This window comes from Neoarius graeffei, chromosome 20, assembly GCF_027579695.1.
Source record: "Neoarius graeffei isolate fNeoGra1 chromosome 20, fNeoGra1.pri, whole genome shotgun sequence".
Classification (NCBI taxonomy): Eukaryota; Metazoa; Chordata; class Actinopteri; order Siluriformes; family Ariidae; genus Neoarius; species Neoarius graeffei.
In genome coordinates, this window is record NC_083588.1 from 14498675 (window position 1) to 14524612 (window position 25938).

The 25938-nt window shown below is 42.0% G+C and overlaps 1 protein-coding gene across 1 annotated transcript; it reads right to left on the reverse strand.

Annotated features, from left to right (window-relative positions):
• Positions 1–39: 39 nt before the first annotated feature.
• Positions 40–25281, reverse strand: dctn5 (dynactin 5). Its single transcript, XM_060901296.1, has 6 exons — positions 25146–25281; positions 13161–13229; positions 12946–13064; positions 8824–8935; positions 7321–7423; positions 40–1642 (listed from the first exon to the last, which is right to left on the reverse strand). Exons 1-6 carry the CDS (start codon positions 25191–25193, stop codon positions 1545–1547), a joined length of 549 nt encoding a protein of 182 aa, XP_060757279.1. The 5' UTR covers positions 25194–25281; the 3' UTR covers positions 40–1544.
• Positions 25282–25938: the final 657 nt, after the last annotated feature.

Genomic DNA, 25938 nt, shown 5'->3' on the forward strand with positions numbered 1-25938 from the left:
GAAAAATGAATGTGTGTCAAGGTTGCGAAGACAACATGCTCGATGATATACACTTGTTTATTTCCTTTAGTCTGAATTGATCCACTTAACCAGCCAACTACTTCACAATAGGGTATGCGGTATTTGACTACAAGTTGTAACTCGTAATTTCCAACCTCCAACCAGGAAAAAAAAAAAAAAAAAAAATCATCAACTTGGAATTCTTACTTGAGAACTCAGGATGATCTCAACTCCAAGTTTAGGGAATGATGTCTGTCAAAGCAATATGGCTGTTTGAGGAGGTGGCTATACATCACCCTTCAGTTAGGTGGCGCCATTCCAAACTACGACTGCAGCATTTTATTTTATTTTTTTAAATAATGTTATCTATTGCTTTCCAGGCAACCAAAACAGGAACTGGGTATCACTGGAGCTTTTACTTGTCTTGTGGATGAGCTAATAAATTTCACTGATCCACCCATGGGTTACTGACAAACTGGTAAACAATTAACACACACAATGGTTAAACGATGTACGTCACGAAGAAATAGTCTCTTGTACGGAAGCCGCGAGAGGCCCTTCATATAATCTTTTTTATTCGCCTTGTTATCCCGAGATAACGACATAATTAATTCAGGATCTCGAGAAAACAAGACAATTATTCCGTGATCTCGAAAAAACAGCTGAGATTTCTAGCAGAGCTGCGCCCCCTGTGGGTCACACAACGAAGACTTAGAAATTGGCGGACATCTAACAGAGCAGAAATGGCTTTTTACGATGCCTTGAGAGAGAGGGCCAGTCTTCTGCGGAGGTGCCGCGGACTAATTTTGAAATTATCCCTTATTAAAAGACTTAATGCAATCTCTCCCTGTGTCAACCCCTGATCAAAATATTGCCTTATTAGGTGATCGATTGTTCCAGACATTCTAATGACCAAAGTTGCGTCTATACGGAATGAGAAATAGCCCCAAAGTCAGCATATCACAAGTCTCTTGGCGCACCTGAATGAACCATTTCTCAGCTGTTTACTCAAGATCATGAAATAACTGTTTTGTTTTCTCGAGATCTCGAATTAGTTGTGTTGTTTTCTCGAGATCCTGAATTAATTATGTCGTTATCTCGGGATAACAAGGTGAATAAAATAAAAGGATTATATGAAGGGCCGCTCTCGGCTTCCGTACTCTTGACAAGTCGGCTTCGTTTCAAAAAATCATACAAGTCGTTTGATATTTGTTACAAGCAGAGAGTGTGTTTGCACGGAGAAACATTTCATGCTACACAATAAATACAAACTTTCATTAAAGAAAAAAAAAAAATCGACTTCGGGCCCCTTATGACTTTGATCTGGCGAGGCCGAGCACACCCTACTCAGGGAAACGATCAATCTCCTTCTGCAACCTGTTCCTTCAACACGTACATGTATAAACATAAACCGCAGAGTTCATGGAGTGAGACTAAAGACAAACATTGAGATGGACATCGTCGCAAACACCCTTCGTGTTTCAGCGAAGGGAGGAGACGGTGACGGATAAAGAGTCCGAGTTGAAGATGATGATCGCTGGTGGTTAGATTTGGCTCAGTGGAAGGAATTTCTGATAATAGCTCTTGGTCACGTCGATCATCAGCTCCTGTGTGCACTCTGGCAGCTCTCCGGTAAATAAACCTAAAAAAGAAAACCCACAGAAAATGAAACAAAATTACATTGGAGAGCTTTTCGATCTGCTTCCTTCCCATTCTTGTGTGATGTACAGCCTCAGCTCAAACTCGTGCTCGAGGAGCTGAAATTTCAAACTGCTCTCCAGGCTCGTCGTACTCGAGTCCGACTCGTGCCCTAATTTTCAGGACTTGAGCACTGATGACTCGTAAATTGGAGACGAGGACTCGGGTTTTTTCTTTATTTTTTTGTAACACGCCATAATCATTTGGCATAAGAGATTTATATCTCATGGATGCAAACGGCGCGCCTTTTGGCGGATGCCGCCTTTTTCACGGCTGTCTGGGGGACTTGTGTGAATCGCGCAGATCCGATGAGGTTTTTTTTTTTTTTTGGAGTGTCTGATTATAATTTCATCAAAGTAAATTCTGTATTAAAATGACTAAATAAGCAAATGCTGTTACAGTCCATGAAACATAGGAAGTATAAGTATGAGAAGAAAACAGTAAATCAGAAAGCTGCGTACGTAAAGCCAATTACGTAACTTCCGTTGGACTGATGGAAATCCTTGTGCGTGCAGTGAAGTGCAGGCAGCAGCAGATAATGGCGCGCAGCCAACTGGCTTTACGTGCGCAGCTTTCTGATTTACTGTTTTCTTCTCATACTTATACTTCTTACGTTTCATGGACTGTAACGGCATTTGCTTATTTAGTCATTTTAATACAGAATTTACTTTGATGAAATTATAATCAGACACGCCAACGCCCCCCCAAAAAAAAACAACTCATTGGATCTGCGCAATTCACACAAGTCCCCCAGACAGCCGTGAAAAAGGCGGCATCCGCCAAAAGGCGCGCCGTTTGCATCCATGTACACTTGTGTTCAAAATAATAGCAGTCCAACACGACTAACCAGATCAATCACTGTTTTTGGTGGAAATTATATTACTACATGGCAAATAATTTACCAGTAGGTGTAGTAGAGTCATAGAAAACCAACAGACCCAACATTCATGATATGCATGCTCCTGAGTCTGTGTAATCGAATAATTAAGTGAAAGGGACGTGTTCAAAATAATAGCAGTGTGGAGTTTAATTAGTGAGGTCATTCATTCTGTGAAAAAACAGATGTCAGTCAGGTGGCCCTAATTTAAGGATGAAGCCAGCACATGTTGTACATCCATTTCTCTCTGAAAACCTGAGAAACATGGGTCGTTCCAGACATTGTTCAGAACAACAGCGTGCTTTGATTAAAACGTTGATTGGAGAGGTAAAACGTATACTGTAAAGAAGTGCAGAAAATGATGGGCTGCTCGGCTAAAATGATCTCCAGTGCTTTAAAATGGACAGCAAAGCCAGAGAGACGTGGAAGAAAACAGAAGACTACCATTCAAATGGATCGAAGAATAGCCAGAATGGCAAAGACTCAGCCAATGATCAGCTCCAGGGTGATCAAAGACGGTCTGAAGTTACCTGTGAGTACTGTGACAATTAGAAGATGCCTGTGTGAAGCTAATCTATCGGCAAGAAGCCCCCGCAAAGTTCCACTGTTAAAAAAAAGACGTGCTGAAGAGGATACAACTTGCCAAAGAACACATCGACTGGCCTAAAGAGAAATGGAAAAACATTTTGTGGACTGATGAAAGTAAAATTGTTCTTTTTGGGTCCAAGAGCCGCAGACAGTTTCTCAGACGACCCCCAAACACTGAATTCAAGCCACAGTACACTCTGAAGACAGTGAAGCATGGTGGTGCAAGCATCATGATATGGGGATGTTTCTCTTACTGTGGTGTCGGGCCCATTTATCGCATACCAGGGATCATGGATCAGTTTGCATATATCAAAATACTTGAGGAGGTCATGTTGCCTTATGCTGAAGAGGAAATGCCCTTGAAATGGGTGTTTCAACAAGACAACGACCCCAAACACACCAGTAAGCGAGCAGCATCAGGGTTCAAGACCAACAAAATGAAAGTTATGGAGTGGCCAGCCCAATCCCCGGACCTTAATCCGATAGAAAACTTGTGGGGTGACGTCAAAAATGCTGTTTCTGAGGCAAAACCAAGAAATGCAGAGGAATTGTGGAATGTTGTCAAATCATCCTGGGCTGGAATACCTGTTCACAGGTGCCAGAAGTTCTCAGAAACCGTGGTTATACAACTAAATATTAGTTTAGTGATTCACAGGAATACTAAAGCCTTAAGATTTTTTCAGTTTATACAGTCAATATTTGGAGTTTGTAATGAAAAATGCAGACACTGCTATTTTTTTGAACAGCCCAAGGTTCATTTTTCTTCATTTTCTGTAAAGTAATTAAAATATTTATACATTTTTCTTCATGTTTTGATGTAGAATATAATGTGCAGTGTTCCCAATGCATGGAAATAAAAACTATTATAAGGATTTTGAGCTTTACTCACGTTTTTAAACACACTGCTATTATTTTGAACACAACTGTATCTACATTAATTGTGAGACTAATTTCGTGCAAGAGAATGCACATTCACCTGTTCATACGTCATGTTCAGGAACAAACTAACGTTAATGGCGCTAAAATGCCTGGAGAACGCCCCTAGGATTGTGCAGTGGGGAAAAATGCACTGCGGTGTGTTCCGTATGTAGAAGAACTATCGAGGAGACGACGGGGACGACCTCGAACTTCAATCGTCATTTGGCAACACTCCACCCGGAGAAGGAAGTGACACGCTGTGTTCATTGCTCTGTTGATAGCGGGTGGGGCTTGCTTGCTGAGCGATGAACTAGCTAGTGTTAACCCTCTCTCATGTTATTTGCCCTGTTGATAGTGGGCGGGGCTTGCTGAGCGATGAACAAGCTTTATATCTGTAGCCTATTCACTAAAATGGAGCAGTCAGGCAGGAACGTTAGTCCGACACAGCAGCAGAGACGCTTTCACATAAAGGCAGCAGCAGCCACCGTCAAATGGTGTCTGCGGTTGGAGTCTTGTTCTCGGACTCGACTTGGAATTTTCTTTCACGACTCGGACTTGACAACACTGCTGCTGTCGGATGATATCAGAATGGGTGTTCCAGCGGCTGACCAATCACGAGATTTGCAGTTGAATTCCTAAATCTCAAAGTTCGGAAACTAGTAACCGCTCATACACAGGGTCTTGTTAGATGGATGCGCTACATTATCTACAATTAATAATAAACAAAACGGTGTGATGTTTAACAAAGAAGAAACGTATAATTGTTTTGTTTGGAGAGGTTTATTTTACGTTCCTGGAAAGAGTCTCGGGTGTCAGCGCTTTGTAACAAGTGATGGAGCTTTGCAACGTTTCTGAGCGCGGTAAAATCGTCAGGACAGAGGAGTTTATGGCTTACGGTTAATCAAGAAAAGGACTAGCTGCGTTGAGAAGGAGATGCTGGTGAGAGAACGTCTGTCTATTGCTGCTTTAATTCAAGTGATAACCAGAAATAACTTGTCTGTTGGAAGTTCCACAGCATTCAATCTAGGGCTGCACAATTAATCGAATTTAATTGAAAATCGCGATTTTGGCTGCCACGATTAAATTAAATGAAAATCGCGATTTATTTCCATTTAAAATGCGAGCTCTGCTGCATATCTGATCAAGCACTTTTTGACCACTAAGGTTTCATTACTCCGCCTAAATAAGTAAGCAAGCCAAGTGCGCAGAGCTTCAGTGCAGTCAGTGTTGCCAGATTGGGCGGTTTTGAATTCTACTTTGCGGGCAAAAAATGGCTTGGGCTGGTTGACAAAAATTGGGCGGGTTTGACGTTAATTCGGCGGGTTTTTATCAGATGTTTATACAGTTTCACTACCACTAGAAAGCAGAGATGGGACAGAATGTAAACACCTAAGCCGAATGATGTTCTTGAATATGCGAAGGAAATCAGGAAAAACAGCTCTCTTTCGTCAACTGAGGCAAGTCAGAGACCTAGTTTACCCAGCACCCCTTAGGTATTTTAAACAACCAAAATTGAGCATTGGCCTAAATTAATCAAACAATAAACATTAATCTCATTAAGTATTATTTAAACAAAAAAAATGTTAATGTAACTGTAAGACTAATATGAATGTGTGTAATGTAGTGCAGAAACTGAACTCATAAACTAATAAATAAGAATGACGCAATCCATTCTCCATTTTCTCTTCTCATGTTACATTCAGCCATGCATCGCAGCCTCACTTTTTTTTAACTGAAGTATATAAAACAGGTACAATCTAACAAATCCACAAAAATCAGGATAACAGATGAAGAAAATATGTGGATGTAGACAAAAATAAATTAAGCAGAATAACTAGGCCTATGAAATTAATAAAACAAACAGGATAAATAAAAAGATAAATAAATAAATAAAAGACAAATAAAAAATAACCTCAGCAATGCAGGTGTAAGATATGCATCGTAGCCTAACATAGCCTACATAATATTATGCGTGTGCGCCACCTACTGGTGCATGTAGGATTCAGAACACAGCAGATGATTGCAGAGTTATAATCTGATTCAACCATACGGAGCCGAGGACCAGACAGCAGATTTTTCACCTCCAGCACTGACGGTCTCATGTTGCTATTTGTTCGATTTACAAATAGTATACTGGACTTTAGCTGCATATTTTTACTTTACAAGATAGGCATCAAGTACATTTTGGGCGGTTTTAAGTGCATTTTGGTGGGTTTTGAACATATTTTGGGCTGGAAAACGTCAGCAGTATCTGGCAACACTGGCAGCGGTATCTTCAAGGGGTGATAGCGTGAGAGTAGGTAACAGATTGCGGTGAGGGAGAAAAGCTAACTATGTCGGAACAACAGAGTCAATCTGTGTCTGAAGAAGCAGGGGGAGGTGAGGAGCATGTTGATAGGCTGGTCTTTCTAGCTAAAAACTTGTAGGCCTCAGTATAATGCTATGTAATTGTTGCAACTGAGTTTTCAGTTCCTTCATCCTTTGGTAATTTCTTGGATAAATTTCATTTATTTGTCATTTGGAAATCAGAATTTCTCTTTTAAATTTCATTCTGCACTGAAAGCTGTTCATATTGTTTGTTTGAATATAGTGAAATAAAATTTAAGTGATTTCCCTAACATCAAGAATAATCGTGATTAATAATCGCGATTACAATTTTGATCAAGATAATCGTGATTATCATTTTTTCCATAATCGTGCAGCCCTAATTCAATCTAACTCTAAAATGTCATACGATGCGTCATTCCTTAACAGCTAAGCAGTGTAATCACTGGCAAATCACTCCAGACTGTGCAGTTATACAAAAATAATCCACGTAGCCTAGTAGTGCTCAGTTTCAAATTTGTATCCCACAATGCCTTGTGTGAACGCGTAAAGTCCAGAACGTGATGCATGATGTAGTATCTTGAATTGGGTCATGGTAAAGCAGGAAAAAAAAAAGTGGAGAATTTAGGGCCACGTGGCCCTAAATTCATTAACTGTTCTATTAAAAAAAATAATAAAATAAAATTGGAAGTCTGTGATTTGAATTCAGCAGCTTTCTAAACAAAAATAATCAGGCGTCGGGGAAAATTATTTTTTTATGGCCTACACTTGAAAAATCTGAAAGGCAGTCTAGCTTTAATTAGCCCTAATGTGTTTCATTCACACTCAATGAAATGGCACAATTAATTCTTCAAAAAAAGTTGCAACTCTGAGGGGGAAAAAAGGAGGATGTGTTTAAATCGAAGGGCACCGACCTGGACATCCAGAGAACACTGTAAATGGAGGAACGACTGTCTCAGGAGGCAGGACCGTGTTATCCAGGATCTTACAGCAGTCCTTCAGCACACATCGCCGACCCTGCATCACACACACACACACACACACACACACACACACACACACCTCTGTTTAATATTGAAGCAGCTGGATCTGTGATTCTGATGCACTGGATTCAGGAGTGTGTTTTGAATTTCTATGATGCACAGTGTCGTTTAAGTAGGGTGCACACATCCAAAAACTCTTTGCAGGTGCCAGACAAAAGTGTCAGACAATAAAAGAAAGTAGGTCTGCACACTGCTGGATACGCTCCAAAAAATAAACTTTATTTAATTAAAACAAGCAACGTTTCGATCACCCTGGATCTTCATCAGGCATATAGGTAACAGGAAGAGGCTGTGGCCTATATCACATGACCCTGCTCTACACCCGCCCAGGCAAGGCACCCAAAGGTGCCAATCAATTAGACAGACAGGTGTCTTAACCTGTACCAATCATACAAAAGGCAAAACCAAAAAACATTTACAAATTTGAAAGATAAAAAGATGTGAATATGGTACACCAACATATAAAATACATGTCACGTGTTTAAAAAAAGTCAATTACAAAAAAGGTTTTAAATCAAAATACATATTCATTCCCTTAGGTGCAATGGTGTTCAAGGTATATATATAAAAAGCCTCGCGTCTTAAAAGGAGATTATCAACATCACCCCCACGTCTAGGTGTAGCAACATGTTCAATGCCAATATATTGGAGGGTTGCGAGGTTGTGCTTAAACGTGTTAAAATGGACAGCTACAGGGTTCTTCTCATCATTCAACCGTATGTTACTTCTATGCTCTGCGATGCGCGTTTTTAGACACCTTGTTGTTTTGCCTATATAGGCTAATCCGCAGGGACATTTAATCATATAAATTACATTTCGTGTATTGCACAAAATAACGCCTTTTATTTTAAAAGGCTTCCCAGTGTGCGGGTGGTTGAAAGAATTACATTTGCGCGTAAAATTACCTTTGGGTGCCTTGCCTGGGCGGGTGTAGAGCAGGGTCATGTGATATAGGCCACAGCCTCTTCCTGTTACCTATATGCCTGATGAAGATCCAGGGTGATCGAAACGTTGCTTGTTTTAATTAAATAAAGTTTATTTTTTGGAGCGTATCCAGCAGTGTGCAGACCTACTTTCTTTTATTTTATGATGCACAGTGTGTCATAATTGTGGACAGAAAATCAAAGGAAGTAGCAGCGATCACCGGTGCCTCTGGTGAGTGTATGTACAGAGTACAGTTAGCTTGACTGGCTAATTTGCCTACGAAGCCTGGCACCATACAAGTATATAACACGATAATAAAACAACTACAGAGGACTTGACAGGTGGGCGTGTGAACAGAGGTTAAATCTGCTGCGCGTCAGTTGTTTAAAGCAGCTTTTAAAGTGTAAAAAAAAAAAAAGGATTGACTGTGAAGACAAATAAACTACGTACGATGACGCAGTTTTTCCCGATGTGAACGTATGAGCCGATCTGAGCTGCGTTTACGATACAGTCCTCCTCGATGAACACGTGATCGCCGATGTGCAAGGGGAAGAAAGCCACCCTGTGGAAACAAGACAAATATCCCAGGCTGAGGATTCGTACCAAGGACAATCCTGTCCCAGCTAGTTGCAGTCTGGTACATTTTTTTTTTTTTTTTTGTAGCTAGGGACCGTCTTTAACTGGGAAAATAAATTCCACACACCCCTTCAGGATGGATTTTTTTTTATGACAACGTATTAGGGCCATTGTACATTTAAAAAAATAATAATAATAAAATACAGAGCTGAGGGAGGGGGGTAATATTCGGGGGGGGGGGGGGGGGGGGGCTAGAAATTTCTAGTAAACTTATGAGAGAGAAAAAAAAACACTCAAAAGGTCACAAATTTACGAGAAATAAAACTCGGACACTCTCTGAGACAACAATCACATGTACAGCTTCCTGGCTGCAGTGCATTCTGAGAAACGTAGTTGAAAAGCCCTTCGTGCTTTATTTAAATAATATTGGCTGGCTTTTTTCATGGTATATCAGATATATTCCATTCAGCTACTCGTCTTCCACTCGTTCAATATCATGCGAGCTGAATGGAATATATCTGATATTCCACTCAAAGCTAGCCCATATTATTATTATTATGCATACACATTCGATGGAACAGTTATTGATTTTACAAAAAGTTAAGAACAGCGCGGTAACTTACCAATATTGAATGCTGATTCTGATCGAATGAAATTCAATGTTCCGTCAGTACATGTACAGAGTCCAAGTTCTAGCAATAAAAATGGGACAAGTCCAAAAAGCCTGAACAACAACCCAACTTATATACAAGTGATATCCAGGTAGACAGTTCAAGTTCAGTTACTTTTGGTCATACTGTAGTTAATTGTTCCATTGCAGTTGTTCAAAACCAAAGGGCTTCGCTGAGTGAAGTCCACAAGTGAAGTCCTCTTGTAAAAGTCTCCGTCACTTTTCCTCACCTCCAAGTAGAACTTTGACAATATTTCCGCTATTGCTCTCTTTTCCAGTTTTTCGATGTCCGTTGGTATGTTTTTCTCTTGTAAATGTGTGTGAAGAATATCTAATGAAGTTTTGGCCGCCTTTCAGAGCTTCAGCACGTCTTTAGTTTCAGTTTATTTATTTAGTGCTTTCTCCAAGCACCGAATGAACCCCGTTGTCTCTCTTTCCCAGCCAACAAAGAAATGATTGTGCGCATGCGTAGCAGAAAAGTTTTGTCATTGGATCTTCGCATGAGCTCTGACGTGTGACATCGTGTTGTCAGTGCAATATTATGACAATATTGCACGCTCATTCTCCATTGGGGACAGGAGCGTAATACATGTAGGATAAGCGATATGATAACAATATTGCATGCTATCAAGAAACCCACTAGAAGGGAATAGAACACGTTTTTATTCCATGGAAAAAGTGGCCTGTATGTATAATAAGGCTACCTTTTCTCTAACTTTCAGCTCTCTGATGGCTTCTGTGGTGTGATGACGTTGATCCAACCTTGCAAAGTGAAGCGATCTGGTTATTTTTCCCTCAAATTTGTGACGTTTTAAGATCGGAATGGAGTTTTTTTCCCCTTTCACAAATTTATGAGCTTATAATCTCAGAGAATATCAGGGGTTTTTCTTGTAAATTTCACTTTTATCTCAGAAAGTGACTTGTGAGGTTGTTTTTTTTCCTTAAAATATCACCTTCTCTCTAAACTATCTATTTATTTATTTGTTCATTACAATAGCCCTAATATGCCGTCATATTTATTTCATCAACACTGTTTAATTCCTAAAACATCAGGAAGTCATGGAGTTGACTTTGGTCCTTGGACCCCTAATTATAATAACTTTGATCACATGGGCTGTGATTTACCCTATTACAAATAAGTAAGTAAGTAAATAAATAAAGTCACAGACCCCAGGGGCTTCCTGGACGCCACATTGAGAACCACTGTCCGAGTGGAATATACACTACCGTTCAAAAGTTTGGGGTCACCCAGACAATTTTGTGTTTTCCATGAAAAGTCACCCTTTTATTTACCACCATAAGTTGTAAAATGAATAGAAAATATAGTCGAGACATTTTTCTGGCCATTTTGAGCATTTAATCGACCCCACAAATGTGATGCTCCAGAAACTCAATCTGCTCAAAGGAAGGTCAGTTTTATAGCTTCTCTAAAGAGCTCAGCTGTTTTCAGCTGTGCTAACATGATTGTACAAGGGTTTTCTAATCATCCATTAGCCTTCTGAGGCAATGAGCAAACACATTGTACCATTAGAACACTGGAGTGAGAGTTGCTGGAAATGGGCCTCTATACACCTATGGAGATATTGCACCAAAAACCAGACATTTGCAGCTAGAATAGTCATTTACCACATTAGCAATGTATAGAGTGGATTTCTGATTAGTTTAAAGTGATCTTCATTGAAAAGAACAGTGCTTTTCTTTCAAAAATAAGGACATTTCAAAGTGACCCCAAACTTTTGAACGGTAGTGTATCAGTTACTGTATAGAGGGCTACCGCATGACGTCACCGCGCCGCGAGATTTTGTTAGGCGCCATATTGAAAGACCAAGTACATGCACTCACAATATAAAACAAAGTACGAGCGAGAGTAAAATGACACGATGGATGATAATTCTGGTTATGTGAGTACATTACCAGCTGCAGAAAGGGCACGGTATGTGGAGAAACTGGCTGTGATTGATGGGTTTGACCCATATAAGACAAGACTCGGGGCAAGGGAGAATGGAAACATAAGGAGGACCTGACACCAATTCTGCCATCTGTTTGCTACCCAGACATTGTAAACTATTTGTTGTTTACACCCAGTGCCTACACTGCTGATGACTTGAAAGCCTACAAAGGGCTACAGGCTTACAATTATGTTGTTAGTGGCTTGGTTCGTGATATTACAGCTGTTATTAAGAATAACCTACACATAGTTATGGCCAAGGTAATCTTGTTGATATTTATCTTTTAATAATATATCTTTTCAGTTGAAAAATTAATATTTTTTGTTACTATTAAGGTATCCATAATTTAGGTTAATTTATCCAAATTATACATATGTATTTATGATATATGCCTACACAACAACTATGCTTTATTTATATAATAGGAGGGAGAGCAAGCCCCAAACCATCCTAAATTATCTCATCTCATCTCATTATCTGTAGCCGCTTTATCCTGTTCTACAGGGTCGCAGGCCAGCTGACTATGAGCGAAAGGCGGGGTACACCCTGGATGAGTCGCCGGGTTATCGCAGGGCCGACACAGAGGCAAACAACCATTCACACTCACATTCACACCTACGGTCAATTTAGAGTCACCAGTTAACCTAACCTGCATGTCTTTGGACTGTGGGGGAAACCGGAGCACCTGGAGGAAACCCACGCGGACACGGGGAGAACATGCAAACTCTGCACAGAAAGGCCCTCGCCGGCCACGGGGCTCGAACCCAGGACCTTCTTGCTGTGAGGCGACAGCGCTAACCACTACACCACCGTGCCGCCCATCCTAAATTATTATTATTATTATTAAATTGTAGAAGTCTGGGAGGCTTGCTCCTCATACAGTTATCAACTTGGGGCCAATTTAGCATGTTTTAAATCTGAATTTCTTGCGTTTGCTTACCTCAAAGTGTCCGCAGATCATGCACAGACTTCTCCATTATATCCACAGTTTTTTGCCAAGTCTCACACAGGTTTCTTTCAAGTCTACTGTTGGGCCAATAAATCATAGATAAAACAGCTCAGATTTGTTTGTTTAAGTCGTTTGCCACTTCACTTTATTCTCGTGGGTTCACATACCGCTGCCGTTATTTCCCCCTAATCACAAGTTTGTTGGTCTTCCAAAATGGCGCAGGGTCTGTTTACTTCCGGTTTCGGGTGATGTCAGTGAAATCCCTCTATAAACCGACTGCGAGATGTCCTAAGCTCTGGTCTTTGTGTAATGTCAAAAAAAAAAGAAGATACGGTCATGAAATATATATATTTCTTTCAACAGAACCAAAAAAAAAAAAGTCTTCTCTCTTCTCGATTTTGACTGGATCATGAATTCCAGCTCCTTACCCTTTGCTGAACTTTTTAAACGGCGGCCGGATCACGCTCCTGCTCTTGATGACGCAGTGCCTGCCGACTCTGACGTTAGCCAGATCTCCTCTGATGATGCAGTCGTTCATCACTATGGTCTGATATGAGACAGAAAACCATGTTAGCCACAGCAGACTGACTAACAAACAGCTAATATTACACCGAAACCCAGACAGATGTCCATCTTGGCTCACTTTTCCATTCAGGACGATGTTCTGGCTCCCACACAGAACTGACTGCCTGCTCACTTTATTGCCCGACGCCTGCAGGGAACAAGAAATACACAAATATTAAAACAGGAAAAAAAAAATCTAAGTCCGAACCAGCATCAGATATTCACCATCATAATGGCTGCTTTAGGTGTGATAAATATTTATCAGCATCATGTCCAAGTCAACAGGAAACATCTTGAAAGCTCTGATTTGATTCCGTGTTTTGACATAATTTCCTTTTGAAACAGGAAGTCAGAGTGATGGCGTGTTCAAGTGCTTGACTGATCGACGCTTTGAGATGCGCTACACCCACGCCGACTCTACACAGAATAAACGATAGCATCGGAACGAGATAAATATGGAGGACAGCCAAGAGTTAAGTGAGAAACCGCGGATAAACACGTCATCACATTCATGATCAGTCTGAGGGAGCAAAATCCCCGCCCACAGGGTGGGACAGGTCTGCTCGAGAGAGCGTTTCAACGGACAAGGACAAGCTTCGTACTGGGCGAGTTATTAAAAATGATGTGATCCTTTCCCAAACAAGGATGATTGACTTGGTTTAATGTTGTAGGTTATCTGCAAAACATTTGTTGCCGTTTTCTTTTCCAAATATACAAGATGTCCCAAAAAGCTCCATTTATAGGGCAAATTAAGGGTTTTTAGCAAAATTTAACTTTATTTTAGGCGGCACGGTGGTGTAGCGGTTAGTGCTGTCGCCTCACAGCAAGAAGGTCCGGGTTCGAGCCCCGTGGCCGGCGAGGGCCTTTCTGTGCGGAGTTTGCATGTTCTCCCCGTGTCCGCGTGGGTTTCCTCCGGGTGCTCCGGTTTCCCCCACAGTCCAAAGACATGCAGGTTAGGTTAACTGGTGACTCTAAATTGACCGTAGGTGTGAATGTGAGTGTGAATGGTTGTCTGTGTCTATGTGTCAGCCCTGTGATGACCTGGCGACTTGTCCAGGGTGTACCCCGCCTTTCGCCCGTAGTCAGCTGGGATAGGCTCCAGCTTGCCTGTGACCCTGTAGAACAGGATAAAGCGGCTACAGATAATGAGATGAGATGAATGAACTTTATTTTACTTAACATCTTCGACACCGTTTCTTTGTAAACACACACGGACTAACATAACGGCCTGACCAATAAATCGGTTTATTTTTTTCGCGGTCTGGTTTCCATCAAATCCTGCGCTCTGATTGGCTGGCAAGCGGGTCTGTATCCTACGATACGGACCCTGGTTACGGACCTCTGGCGATTCGCTCGTTCGCAACAAGAACAAACATAGTCGCAATTTTTGTCAACATTTATTTTCGCGTTTCTCAGGAGACCAGCATTAATTTTACATCATGGATCGCGATAACGACAGTGTTCACAGCGAAAGCGAGTTTTACTACCCTGAGGAAGAAGAAATAAAAGAAAACATTTCAGGAGAAAGCTAAAAACCTCTAACTGTTGCTAACGCCAAGCAAAAACATGGCTGAATCCTGAATGACTCAATTTTGTATAAACAGGGGACTACATAGGCGGCAAAATGTAGTTGTTTCCTGCCATGGAAGTGCACTTGTATACCGAGGAGGAAGCCATTTGCATTACAGCTGTGAATGAGGATTCAAAATGGCGGCTCGGCTCGGTTTTCCCTTTCGGGCGCGCTCGTTTTCTGTTAGAATTTGGTCAAGAAAAAAATAAATATATTATTTACCAGCTTAAGGTCGGATCGTATGGTGAAATACCGTGACTTCGGCATTGAATACTGACTTCGGCCCAGAGGGCCTCGCTCAGTACTTAAAAGACCTCCGTCACGGTATTTCACGATACGGACCTCCCAGCTGGTAAATAACATATATGTATCGATAAACGGCAATTAAAAGAAACAAAGACATGGAAGATGGAACCTTCATCCATGTTCTGAGTGGTGTCATTGTGTATTTTGTCCACCAGAGGGCACTATGCAACTCTACAGTCAGCTGACCCGACACAAAATCTGGAGAGCTCATAGGCTTGTCAGAGTGACGCCACCTGACCGCCATCTTACCACTCGCATCATGTGGATTTGACTTGTGTCAATTTTTTATCATCAAAATTCTATTTCTCTCATTTTATAAAATGTCAGAATGCATTTCTGACAGATATTGTGTCACTGCTATAGCATGTTATGAGTGTTTGAAATACGCTCTGTAATATATCAGTCCATATGTCAAAGCAATGGCTGTAAACGAGATTCGTCGAGACCTGTGCGAGACATCGTAGGACGGAAGTAAAACATACAGCGGAAATCAAAGTGACCAACATCTGCCGACGTTGTCAAAAGACACGCACGCCTTCTTTCGAATAATGACGTAATCAAGCCGGAAGTTTTCCGTGTCCAAAATCGCTCCCTACTCACTATATAATGAGGACGCCATTTTGTAGTGCTGGAGGATTATTTACACCCTATATAGCGCACTCAAAGTATCCCACAATGCATCACGAAAAGTAGTGTACAACCGACAGTCACTAACCAAGCAATATATCCCATCATGCACTGCGGTCGTGCTGAAAGATATCAAATTAAAAGCCTCAAATTTGATTTAATAAAAAGCAGCGGCAAAGAAGAACGTATTCAGCCTTGATTTAAAAGAACTGAAAGATGCAGGGACTTTGTATTGATTAATGTGGGAAATACGCTCCGTATCATTTGGATTTAGCACAAAAATACATGCATTTATTTATTATTTTGAAATCCCACCAGCCGGCTGATCTGGCACGTTTTAATTGTGCGACAGTAATGACGTAAATATCAGCGCGACGGAGTCGTGTCCGAAAGCGTTTTTTCATTATTTAACCAATGGTTCCAAGTCGTATGGAATAATCTCCATCACTGATGAAGCTGGCAAATCTCGACATTAATCTAAATTGGAATGATATGGCGATCTGGCCGCTGTGTAAACAGTTTTCAAAATGGCGGCGCTGACACTTCACGTTTGAAGTCTCGCACAAGTCTCGTGAAGATCGCGTGGATAAGCGACGCCTGCCGTGGACCAAACGAACTACATTCAACATGGCTAAAAACCGAAAAGGCTGATAAGTGTAATATAATATTGCCAATACGAATCACGATATAAGGTTAATAAAACCGAAAACGTAATTGAAAAACACGTTAATTAAGAAATAAAACAAGTTTAAAAATGACTGCAGTTCCTCTTTAAACCTGATCAAATTTGCCCCAAGAAAAGTATCTTCGGACTTTCCGCCGTTTTGTTACCTCCTTATTTTCTCAACTTTAGCCCCATTCCTTACACATCTTTACAGCGCTCCCCTTCATTGTTCCCCCCCCCCTTTCCAATTCAGTCTCTGAGCATTTTTTGAACGGCTCTTTTCCTACTATAATTATTTTTAGGGAGATTATTTCAGTTTTTCTCTTATACAGTGCATCTTTCTCTTTCTATCTATGGCCCACTTTACATGGGGACGGTCTGAAACAAAAACGCAAAAGTCCGTTTTCGTTCTCACTTTTTTCCGCGTCTACACGGCCGTTTTCAAGGAGGAAATCTGCGTCTATACGGTGACGCATAAATGTGTGGAACTCAATTGGATGTGCATGCCAGGCGGCTCGGTGGTGCTGTGAAAGACCTCCGCTATGTCTGCACGCATGCGCAACGTCTTCCGTCTTGTCTGATCTGCACATCTGCGCCGCGAAAACTTTGACTACTCTGGCTATGGTAAGTAAGAAAGTAAGAGCATACTATACCCGCCTCTGTTCATTAACGGTATATGTGCAGATTCGGTATAGATGTTCGAAGGACTCCTGGACGTTTATTAAAGCTGCCAGAGCAGCTTGAAGGTCCGTTGGATCGATGTAATCAGACATGCTCTTACTTTTTTACTTACTTTCTTACTTCCCGGGCTGGCATGTACAGTATATGACATATGTATGACGTAAACGCGTACCCGACGTGAGCAGATCCGAGCAGAGTTTCGCGTATTGGGTAGTTTAGACGGATATGCAACGGGGGCTGTTTTTAAACTTATCCACTCTGGAAGGCGTTTTCAATTTTTTCCGTTTTTCAGCCTCGGAAACGCCGTCCCCGTGTAGACGAAAGGCACTTCCGATAAAATATTTAGTCGTTTTTACTCGACAGCGTCCTCGTGTAAACGGGCCCTATCTATTATACCAACACAAAGGCTACAATTACAGTTTATTGGTCACATAATTCACTGCCACAATTGTCATGTAGCTTGCGACCAATAAACACTGTTAAGACATGACTGTGAGAATGAAGTGAAAATGGCAAAAAAACATGAGAAATTAATCCTGTTTCAATAACTGTCCGAAATGGAAAGGAAGGACTGTATAGTCTTTGTGTTGGTAGAATAGACCAAAGAAAGACACACTGTATAAGAGGAAAAACTGAAATAACCTCGAAAAATATGTGTTTAGTCTATTGCCGCTTTTCCACTACAAACGCGGCTGAGTTGGGCTGAGCCGTGCGGTGCTGAGTCAGGCTGAGTCGAGCTGAGTGGGGCTGTTGGAGTTGCATTTCGACTACAACCGCGCTGAACCGTGCTGGCTGGAAGTGGGTGGACACATTGGGTGGAGTTAGCGAAAGTGGGTGGACGTCACGTGATGTCGTTAAGCGGCGCAAACAGTGACATCAGTGAGCTTTTAAGCGGTAGTCTCACGACCCGGATAGTAAACAATAAACATGGAGGACATGGAGTCGTTAGTGTTGCTGGTCTTGGTGCTGTGGCTTGTTGTCACCGACAACGCCAACAGATACTGGCAAGAGCGTATAGATGAGGCGAGGCGCATAAGGCTTCAGAAATTCTCGTAATTCTTCTTCTTCCGGGTTTACGGTGTTTACAGATCCCAGCGTGCTCGCGGGGCGTGTGTGGGCATGTGAGGACACTCCTCCTCACCAATCAGTGCACAGGGGAGTGTCTCCTCACGCCCCTAGCCCCACTTGGCTCGGTTTGGCTCGCTTCAGCCCCACTCCAAAACGGTGCGAGTTTTGGGTGCTAAGCAGGGCTGAAGCGAGCTGAGTCGTGCTGCTCTGAGGTAGTCGAAACGCGAGCCGTGTCGGGCTGAAGTGAGCTGACAAAGGGTAGTGGAAAAGGGCCATATGTATAGTTCCTATCTAGAGTGTTTATACTGTTTGTAGGGGTGTCACGATTCGGTTCATCGAAAATCGAATCGGTAGCAGTACGATTCGATTTCGATTCGTCATACTTCAATTTCGATTCGATTCATGAATTACCTTACATTCCCAAGTCTCCCAGAACTTCCGGGAGTCTCCTGCATATTGATAGAAGCGAGCAAGAGCGTGCGCGCGCAACATTAAGGTCTGCATCGCGCATCTTAGAATGTCCGCGCGCGAGGGAGACTGTGTGCAGTGTTGCCAGATATTGCTGACGTTTTCCATCCCAAAATATGTTCAAAACCCGCCAAAATGCACTTATTAAAACCACCCAATGTGGCAACACTGCCTGTGTGCCTGTTCATGTAGTGCATGCCAGACAAAGAGCATCCTGATTGGGTTACTCAGCAAAATAAGCCAATCAGCTTTCAGTTATCCCTTTTCTCGAGGACCGACCGGCATAGCAGAGAGAGAGCGCGCGCCCCAAAAAACGAAAGTACAAAACCCACTTCAGCTCAGATTACACAAAAGAATCTCCCTGCCTAATAATGGTAGAAAATAATGACAGTTTCGCGCGATGTACTGTTTGCAGCAGTGGTTTCAGCATTGCCCATGGTGGCTTAAATGATTGTAAAGGACATGTTGAGGTGAGGAGTGTCATTTCATGTGCATTATAGGTCTACAACAGGCTGGCATGAAAAGACCAAACTTATTGAAGATTTCCGTAAAGTAACAATGTATGAATATACATCATATATATCAAATACACGTCATATATAAGTGTGTATCTTTTTATAAATGAGGTTAGCTTGTCTAATGTAGCATGTTGGGGAGAATCATAGTATCATATCTATATTTCTGATAAAATTTTAGGTATGATACCGTGTATAACTCTCCTACTTATTGCTCATTTCATTACTTTGAGTTAATGTTGACTGAAAATTTTACCTTTGTGTAACAGTTTTCAAATTAAAGTGAAACTAGTCAAAGTACATCATTTCTTACTTGTTTATCAACTTAAAGTGAATCAAATCGAGTACTAATAATCGATAATCGTATCGAATCGAAGAGTGAGTGAATCGTGACACCCCTAACTGTTTGTTTTTTTTCAATTATTGTATTTTTATTTATTGCATTGCCTGTTTGCACCGTGGGTCAGAGAGGACTGAAATGTCATCTGTGCTGTATGTCGAGCATGTATAGCATATTTGACAATAAAGTTGACTTGACTATAGGCTCTGAGCTCTACGGCTTTTATATAGCGCTCAGCAGCTCGGCTACACACATACATTTTTAGGCTACGTTCACACTGCAGGCTGAAGTGACTCAAATCCGATCTTTTCGCCCATATGTGACCTGTATCCGATCTTTTATTGACAATATGAACGACACAGATCCGATTTTTTCAAATCCGACCCAGGCCGTTTGGATATGTGGTCCTAATTCCGATCCCTATCCGCTCTTTTCATATGCGACTTCAGTCTGAACCGCCAGGTCGCATTCATCCGACTTACACGTCATCAACAAGCCACAAACGTCACTATTCTGCGCTGAAGTAGGCGGCAGGTCTCTCAAAAAAAGTTACAACAACATGGCGCATAATCACGGGCGCAGATAGAGGGTGGGACTCGTCCCACCCAGATTTAAATTCACCTCGTTCGGTCCCCCCCACTTATAGGGAGGAAAAAACGTCTATGCTGTCTTTCTTTGCATAAGGCAAACCTCACGGAAAAATCAAAAGACTAATTACCATTCGGTTTATTGAGGTGCACGGCAGTGTATACATAGTTGCAACAACTCACATAAAACAAAACAAAGACTGATATTCGGTTGGTTGAGCTGCGCAGACTGCACAGGTTGCGAGCTCGAGCTTGGTTGCTATGGTTACTAACAACAAGTTTGACAGGCATATCGGGGTTGGGGTTGGTTTGCTGGCAGCTTTGTCCCCCCCAGTTTTTTGTCCCTCCCAGTTCAAAAAACGTATCTGTGCCCCTGCGCATGACATCACTGCGAGGGACGCTTCGGGCTGTGAAGGTTCTGAATCTTCTCAATGGAAGGACGCAGAGGTTAGGGAGCTGATTTCCATTTGGGGGGATGCAGCTATTCAAGCTAGATTGGATGGGTCATACCGCAACCGGGCGGTTTTACTTCCGTAAACACTGGCCATGCTCACTGCGTGTGACGTCGTCGTATCCTGCAATGCGCATGCGGAACACTTTTAGGTCGCTTTTCGTTCATACTGAGGATCACATACAAGTCGCATATATTTGTTAATGTGAACGACCTCACAAAAAAATCGGATTTCACAAAAAAATCGGAATTGAGCATTAAGCCTTGCAGTGTGAACGTAGCGCTAGTTTTAAGTGATTTTTTTTTTGTCCAGATGCTAAATAAATAAGCAAAGTATCCCATAGCTATATTAACATTGATGATTTATTCAATCATTTTTCCCAATTTAAAAATACTACACTTTGAAAACACATTACTCATAAGTGTGAATGTTTCCACACAGATATACGTGGGTTTTTTTAGGCTTAAAGTAATTCTGTTGTGTGCATGGTTCAAAATGTTTTTTCCTCCCCAATCAAGCATATTTAGGCCTGCTTGACTATTTTTTTCTCCATTATTATTATTTTTAAAAAATGGGCTCTGTGGCGCAATGGATAGTGTGTTGGACTTCTAGGGTCATCAGAGTCATTTCCTTCGGGGCAGCATGGTGGTGTAGTGGTTAGCACTGTCGCCTCACAGCAGCCAGCGAGGGCCTTTCTGTGTGGAGTTTGCATGTTCTACCCTCCTGCGTGGGTTTCCCCCACAATCCAAAGACATGCAGTTAGGTTAACATCTGGTGCCCTTGAGCAAGGTACCTAACCCCTGACTGCTCCCTGGGTGCTCTGGTGTGGCTGCCAACTGCTCTGCATGTGTGTTCACTGCCCCAGATGGGTTAAATGCAGAGGATGAATTTCACTGTGCTTGAAGTGTGCATGTGACAAATAAAGGTTTCTTATTATTATTATGCACGATATTTTAATGGTTACCGGTATCCATGCCAAAAATCCGATATCATTCAGGGGCAAGTGAAGACATCTGGTGTTATGCATGTACTTGCACTTCAGATGCTTTCCTTGACGATGATCTTTATATTGTACACGGCACGGTGGTGTAGCGGTTAGCACGGTCGCCTCACAGCAAGAAGGTTCCGGGTTCGCGGCCAGCGAGGGCCTTTCTGTGTGGAGTTTGCATGTTCTCCCCGTGTCTGTGTGGGTTTCCTTCACAGTCCAAAGACATGCGGTTTGGTTAAATGTAGGGTACCCTTGAGCAAGGTACCCTTGACTGCTTCCCGGGCGCTGTAGTGTGGCTGTGTTCACTGCTTCAGAGGATGAATTTCACTGTGCTTGAAGTGTGCATGTGACAAATAAAGGCTTCTACAGTGGTGCTTGAAAGTTTGTGAACCCTTTAGAATTTTCTATATTTCTGCATAAATATGACCTAAAACGTCATCAGATTTTCACACAAGTCCTAAAAGTAGATAAAGAGAACCCAGTTAAACAAATGAGACAAAAATATTATACTTGGTCATTTATTTATTGAGGAAAATGATCCAATATTACATCTTTGTGAGTGGCAAAAGTATGTGAACCTCTAGGATTAGCAGTTAATTTGAAGGTGAAATTAGAGTCAGGTGTTTTCAATCAATGGGATGACAATCAGGTGTGAGTGGGCACCCTGTTTTATGTAAGGAACAGGGATCTATCAAAGTCTGATCTTCACAACACATGTTTGTGGAAGTGTATCATGGCACGAACAAAGGAGATTTCTGAGGACCTCAGAAAAAGCGTTGTTGATGCTCATCAGGCTGGAAAAGGTTACAAAACCATCTCTAAAGAGTTTGGACTCCACCAATCCACAGTCAGACAGATTGTGTACAAATGGAGAAAATTCAAGCCCATTGTTACCCTCCCCAGGAGTGGTCGACCAACAAAGATCACTCCAAGAGCAAGGTGTGTAATCATCGGCGAGGTCACAAAGGACCCCAGGGTAACTTCTAAGCAACTGAAGGCCTCTCTCACATTGGCTAATGTTCATGAGTCCACCATCAGGACAACACTGAACAACAATGGTGTGCATGGCAGGGTTGCAAGGAGAAAGCCACCGCTCTCCAAACAGAACATTGCTGCACGTTTGCAGTTTGCTAAAGATCACGTGGACAAGCCAGAAGGCTATTGGAAAATGTTTTGTGGACGGATGAGACCAAAATAGAATTTTTGGTTTAAATGAGAAGCGTTATGTTTGGAGAAAGGAAAACACTGCATTCCAGCATAAGAACCTTATCCCATTTGTGAAACATGGTGGTGGTAGTATCATGGTTTGAGCCTGTTTTGCTGCATCTGGGCCAGGACGGCTTGCCATCATTGATGGAACAATGAATTCTGAATTATACCAGCAAATTCTAAAGGAAAATGTCAGAACATCTGTCCATGAACTGAATCTCAAGAGAAGGTGGGTCATGCAGCAAGACAACGACCCTAAGCACACAAGTCGTTCTACCAAAGAATGGTTAAAGAAGAATAAAGTTAATGTTTTGGAATGGCCAAGTCAAAGTCCTGACCTTAATCCAATGGAAATGTTGTGGAAGGACCTGAAGCGAGCAGTTCATGTGAGGAAACCCACCAACATCCCAGAGTTGAAGCTGTTCTGTACGGAGGAACGGGCTAACATTCCTCCAAGCCGGTGTGCAGGACTGATCAACAGTTACCGCAAACGTTTAGTTGCAGTTATTGCTGCACAAGGGGGTCACAGCAGATACTGAAAGCAAAGGTTCACATACTTTTGCCACTCACAGACAGCGCTCGAAACTAACGGTGTCCCGACGTCCCGGGGACTATAAAAAATGTCATCGGGACACAAAATTATCATATCTGGGACAATCCCGGGACAATGGAAAAAATAGATCTAGAAAAAAAGTTCTACATTAATATTATTTACAAAGCCGTAACACATACGTAGACATTCACCTAATTTGTCAATTTTAATTTTAAAACGTTAACAGCGAAAAATACATAGTAGCTACACTTTCGATGCACCTGCATCCGTAGGCTACAGCGCAGCGCATTCTGTTCTAGAATCTTCGGCCGGAGTCCGCATTATATGGACTTGGAATGGAATCGCTACCGCACACGCTGCGCCGACTCTTGCCAGAACAAAAATGCTTAAGTGGTTGAAGCGGACCGACCGCGGGGAAGAAACTGAAAGCCCAGACATAACGTCTCCGGGACCTTCAGGATCCAAAGTGTCATCGCCTGGTCTGCAGGCAACGCTAGCAACTGAATGAACTTAATGAACACTGTTAGACACGTTATAAAATACAACAGGAATGATGTGGATGATATTGACGGAAGATACCGTTCAACAGAATAAGTGAGTTTTCTTGGTGTCTTTCTAGTTCAGAAAGTTTAGTCAGTCAGCAGCACAACTAGGCTCGGACCTGCCACTATGCTCATGGTGCTAACATTTGCACCCGGCAGCAAAAGTTCATAAAAATGGATAACGGAAAGTTCATAAAAATGGATAACGGTAATGGATAACGGAAAGTTCATAAAAATGGATAACGGTAATGGTGAAAATGATAAGTTGGCCTTATATATGCCAACAGATATTCAAGGTATAAGTAGATGAAATGAACATAAAAGGGGTCTTATTTTCAGCTAAAGTGTACTGCAGATGTAGGGAGTTGAAACATTTTCTGAATGAGCTAGTTGGCCCCTTTAAATAAACGGGTATCTATTCATACAGTGAGATCACCAAAGTTTAATAAACTGAAAATGCAATAACTGTAATTTTGAAGTAGATGATGTATAGGACATGTGTCGCTTGTGTTTTGTGACTTATTGTAAAAATGATATAAAGGGTTCAAAATCGCATAGTTACAAATATAATAGTAACTTCATATGATAATATTAACCACTGGTTATTTCAGAGAGGAAAAAAATGGGGACACTATTGCTTCCATTCGGGACAATACAACACAGAATTCGGGACCACGGGGGGGGGGGGGGGGGGACACAAAGAAAAAAAAGTTAATTTCAAGCCCTGCTCACAGATATGTAATATTGGATCATTTTCCTCAATAAATAAAATGACCAAGTATAATATTTTTGTCTCATTTCTTTAACTGGGTTCTCTTTATCGACTTTTAGGACTTGTGTGGAAATCTGATGACGTTTTAGGTCATATTTATGCAGAAATATAGAAAATTCTAAAGGGTTCACAAACTTTCAAGCACCACTGTACATTACATTACGAGCATTTAGCTGCCTTGTTCAAGCCATGCCTGCTGGTCCAGGGACTCGAACCAGCAACCTTATGGTCCTTCTCTAACCTTTAGTTCAGGGCTTCATTTCAAGAAGTGTATCATAGTGAACATATTGCTGTCCAAAACAGCAAAGAACAATTTCAAACAAGCTCTGAAACACCAGTTGTGAATGAATATAGATGACTGTTTATCTGTCCTCTCGTGTTTTCACAGTTGTTATGAAGAGGTTGTTGTGTTTGACAGAGTAAACAGTTTTCTGCCTGCCTGCCTTCCACTGAAATCTACAGTAAAAACCCGAATCACCCGGTTTCCTCCCTGCACTGCCCCAAAGCCAACAACGCGATTCCATTTCCAGCTAAACGAGCTCTAAAACGCCAGCTCTCCCTCGAACTCTCTCAGTTACAGCCCTTTAGCTTTGCAGAAATGTTTTGCTAGCTGTGAACAAAACACACAAACGTTATCACTGTTAGCCTCCTAGCTAAGTTAGCAATACAGCCGCTTTTGCATTCAACAGCAGCTGAAATAAAACCAGAAAACATTCACGTACTGTCTCAATATATTCGGCCTTGTTGTATAAAATTTCACTCAGCTCCATTCCTGCAAAACCGCTCCCGTTTACAGCAGCAATTATTTTATTCAGCTTGGGCGTTAGCTCTTCGTTCACGTCTGGATTCCAACAAGTCCCGCCTACACCTACTAGACTCTCAGAACGGCGCGTTCCAATTGGCGGATTTCTCGTGAGCATGAACGACTAGCCAATCATCGATCAGGAACGTGAGGTCGCTTGTCTCGTCCGCATCCATTCCCTATTGAGGCAGTACTAATCGAGCTCCGATTAGCTGGGAAAATAAAGGCATTACTAATTGAGCCCCATGGTCATCCATCCATCCATCCATCCATTATCTGTAAGCCAGTATCTCACTGGGCTGCGACAGCCTGCGACTGGTTGGAGACACAACAATTGCAGTAAAATATGCGAATTAGCGACAATTTTCACTTGGAATCACACTGAATTGATATTCGCATATTTTACCACAATTGTTGTGCCTCCTGGGTGGCACGGTGGTGTAGTGGTTAGCGCTGTCGCCTCACAGCAAGAAGGTCCTGGGTTCGAGCCCCGGGGCTGGCGAGGGCCTTTCTGTGTGGAGTTTGCATGTTCCTAAATTGACCGTAGGTGTGAATGGTTGTCTGTGTCTATGTGTCAGCCCTGTGATGACCTGGCAACTTGTCCAGGGTGTACCCCGCCTTTTGCCCGTAGTCAGCTGGGATAGGCTCCTGCGACCCTGTAGAACAGGATAAAGTGGCTAGAGATAATGAGATGAGATATTTTACCACAATTG

What these genes read in the sequence shown, in the direction of transcription:
- dctn5 (XM_060901296.1), bottom strand. Translation starts at nt 25,193, where the DNA reads ATGGAGCTGAGTGAAATTTTATACAACAAGGCCGAATATATTGAGACA. An exon ending in TTTAAAAAGTTCAGCAAAGG is followed by an intron (nt 8,936 to 12,945) that starts GTAAGGAGCTGG and finishes TTGTTTCCACAG; the next exon opens with GGTGGCTTTCTTCCCCTTGC. An exon ending in TCGGGAAAAACTGCGTCATC is followed by an intron (nt 7,424 to 8,823) that starts GTACGTAGTTTA and finishes TGTGTGATGCAG; the next exon opens with GGTCGGCGATGTGTGCTGAA.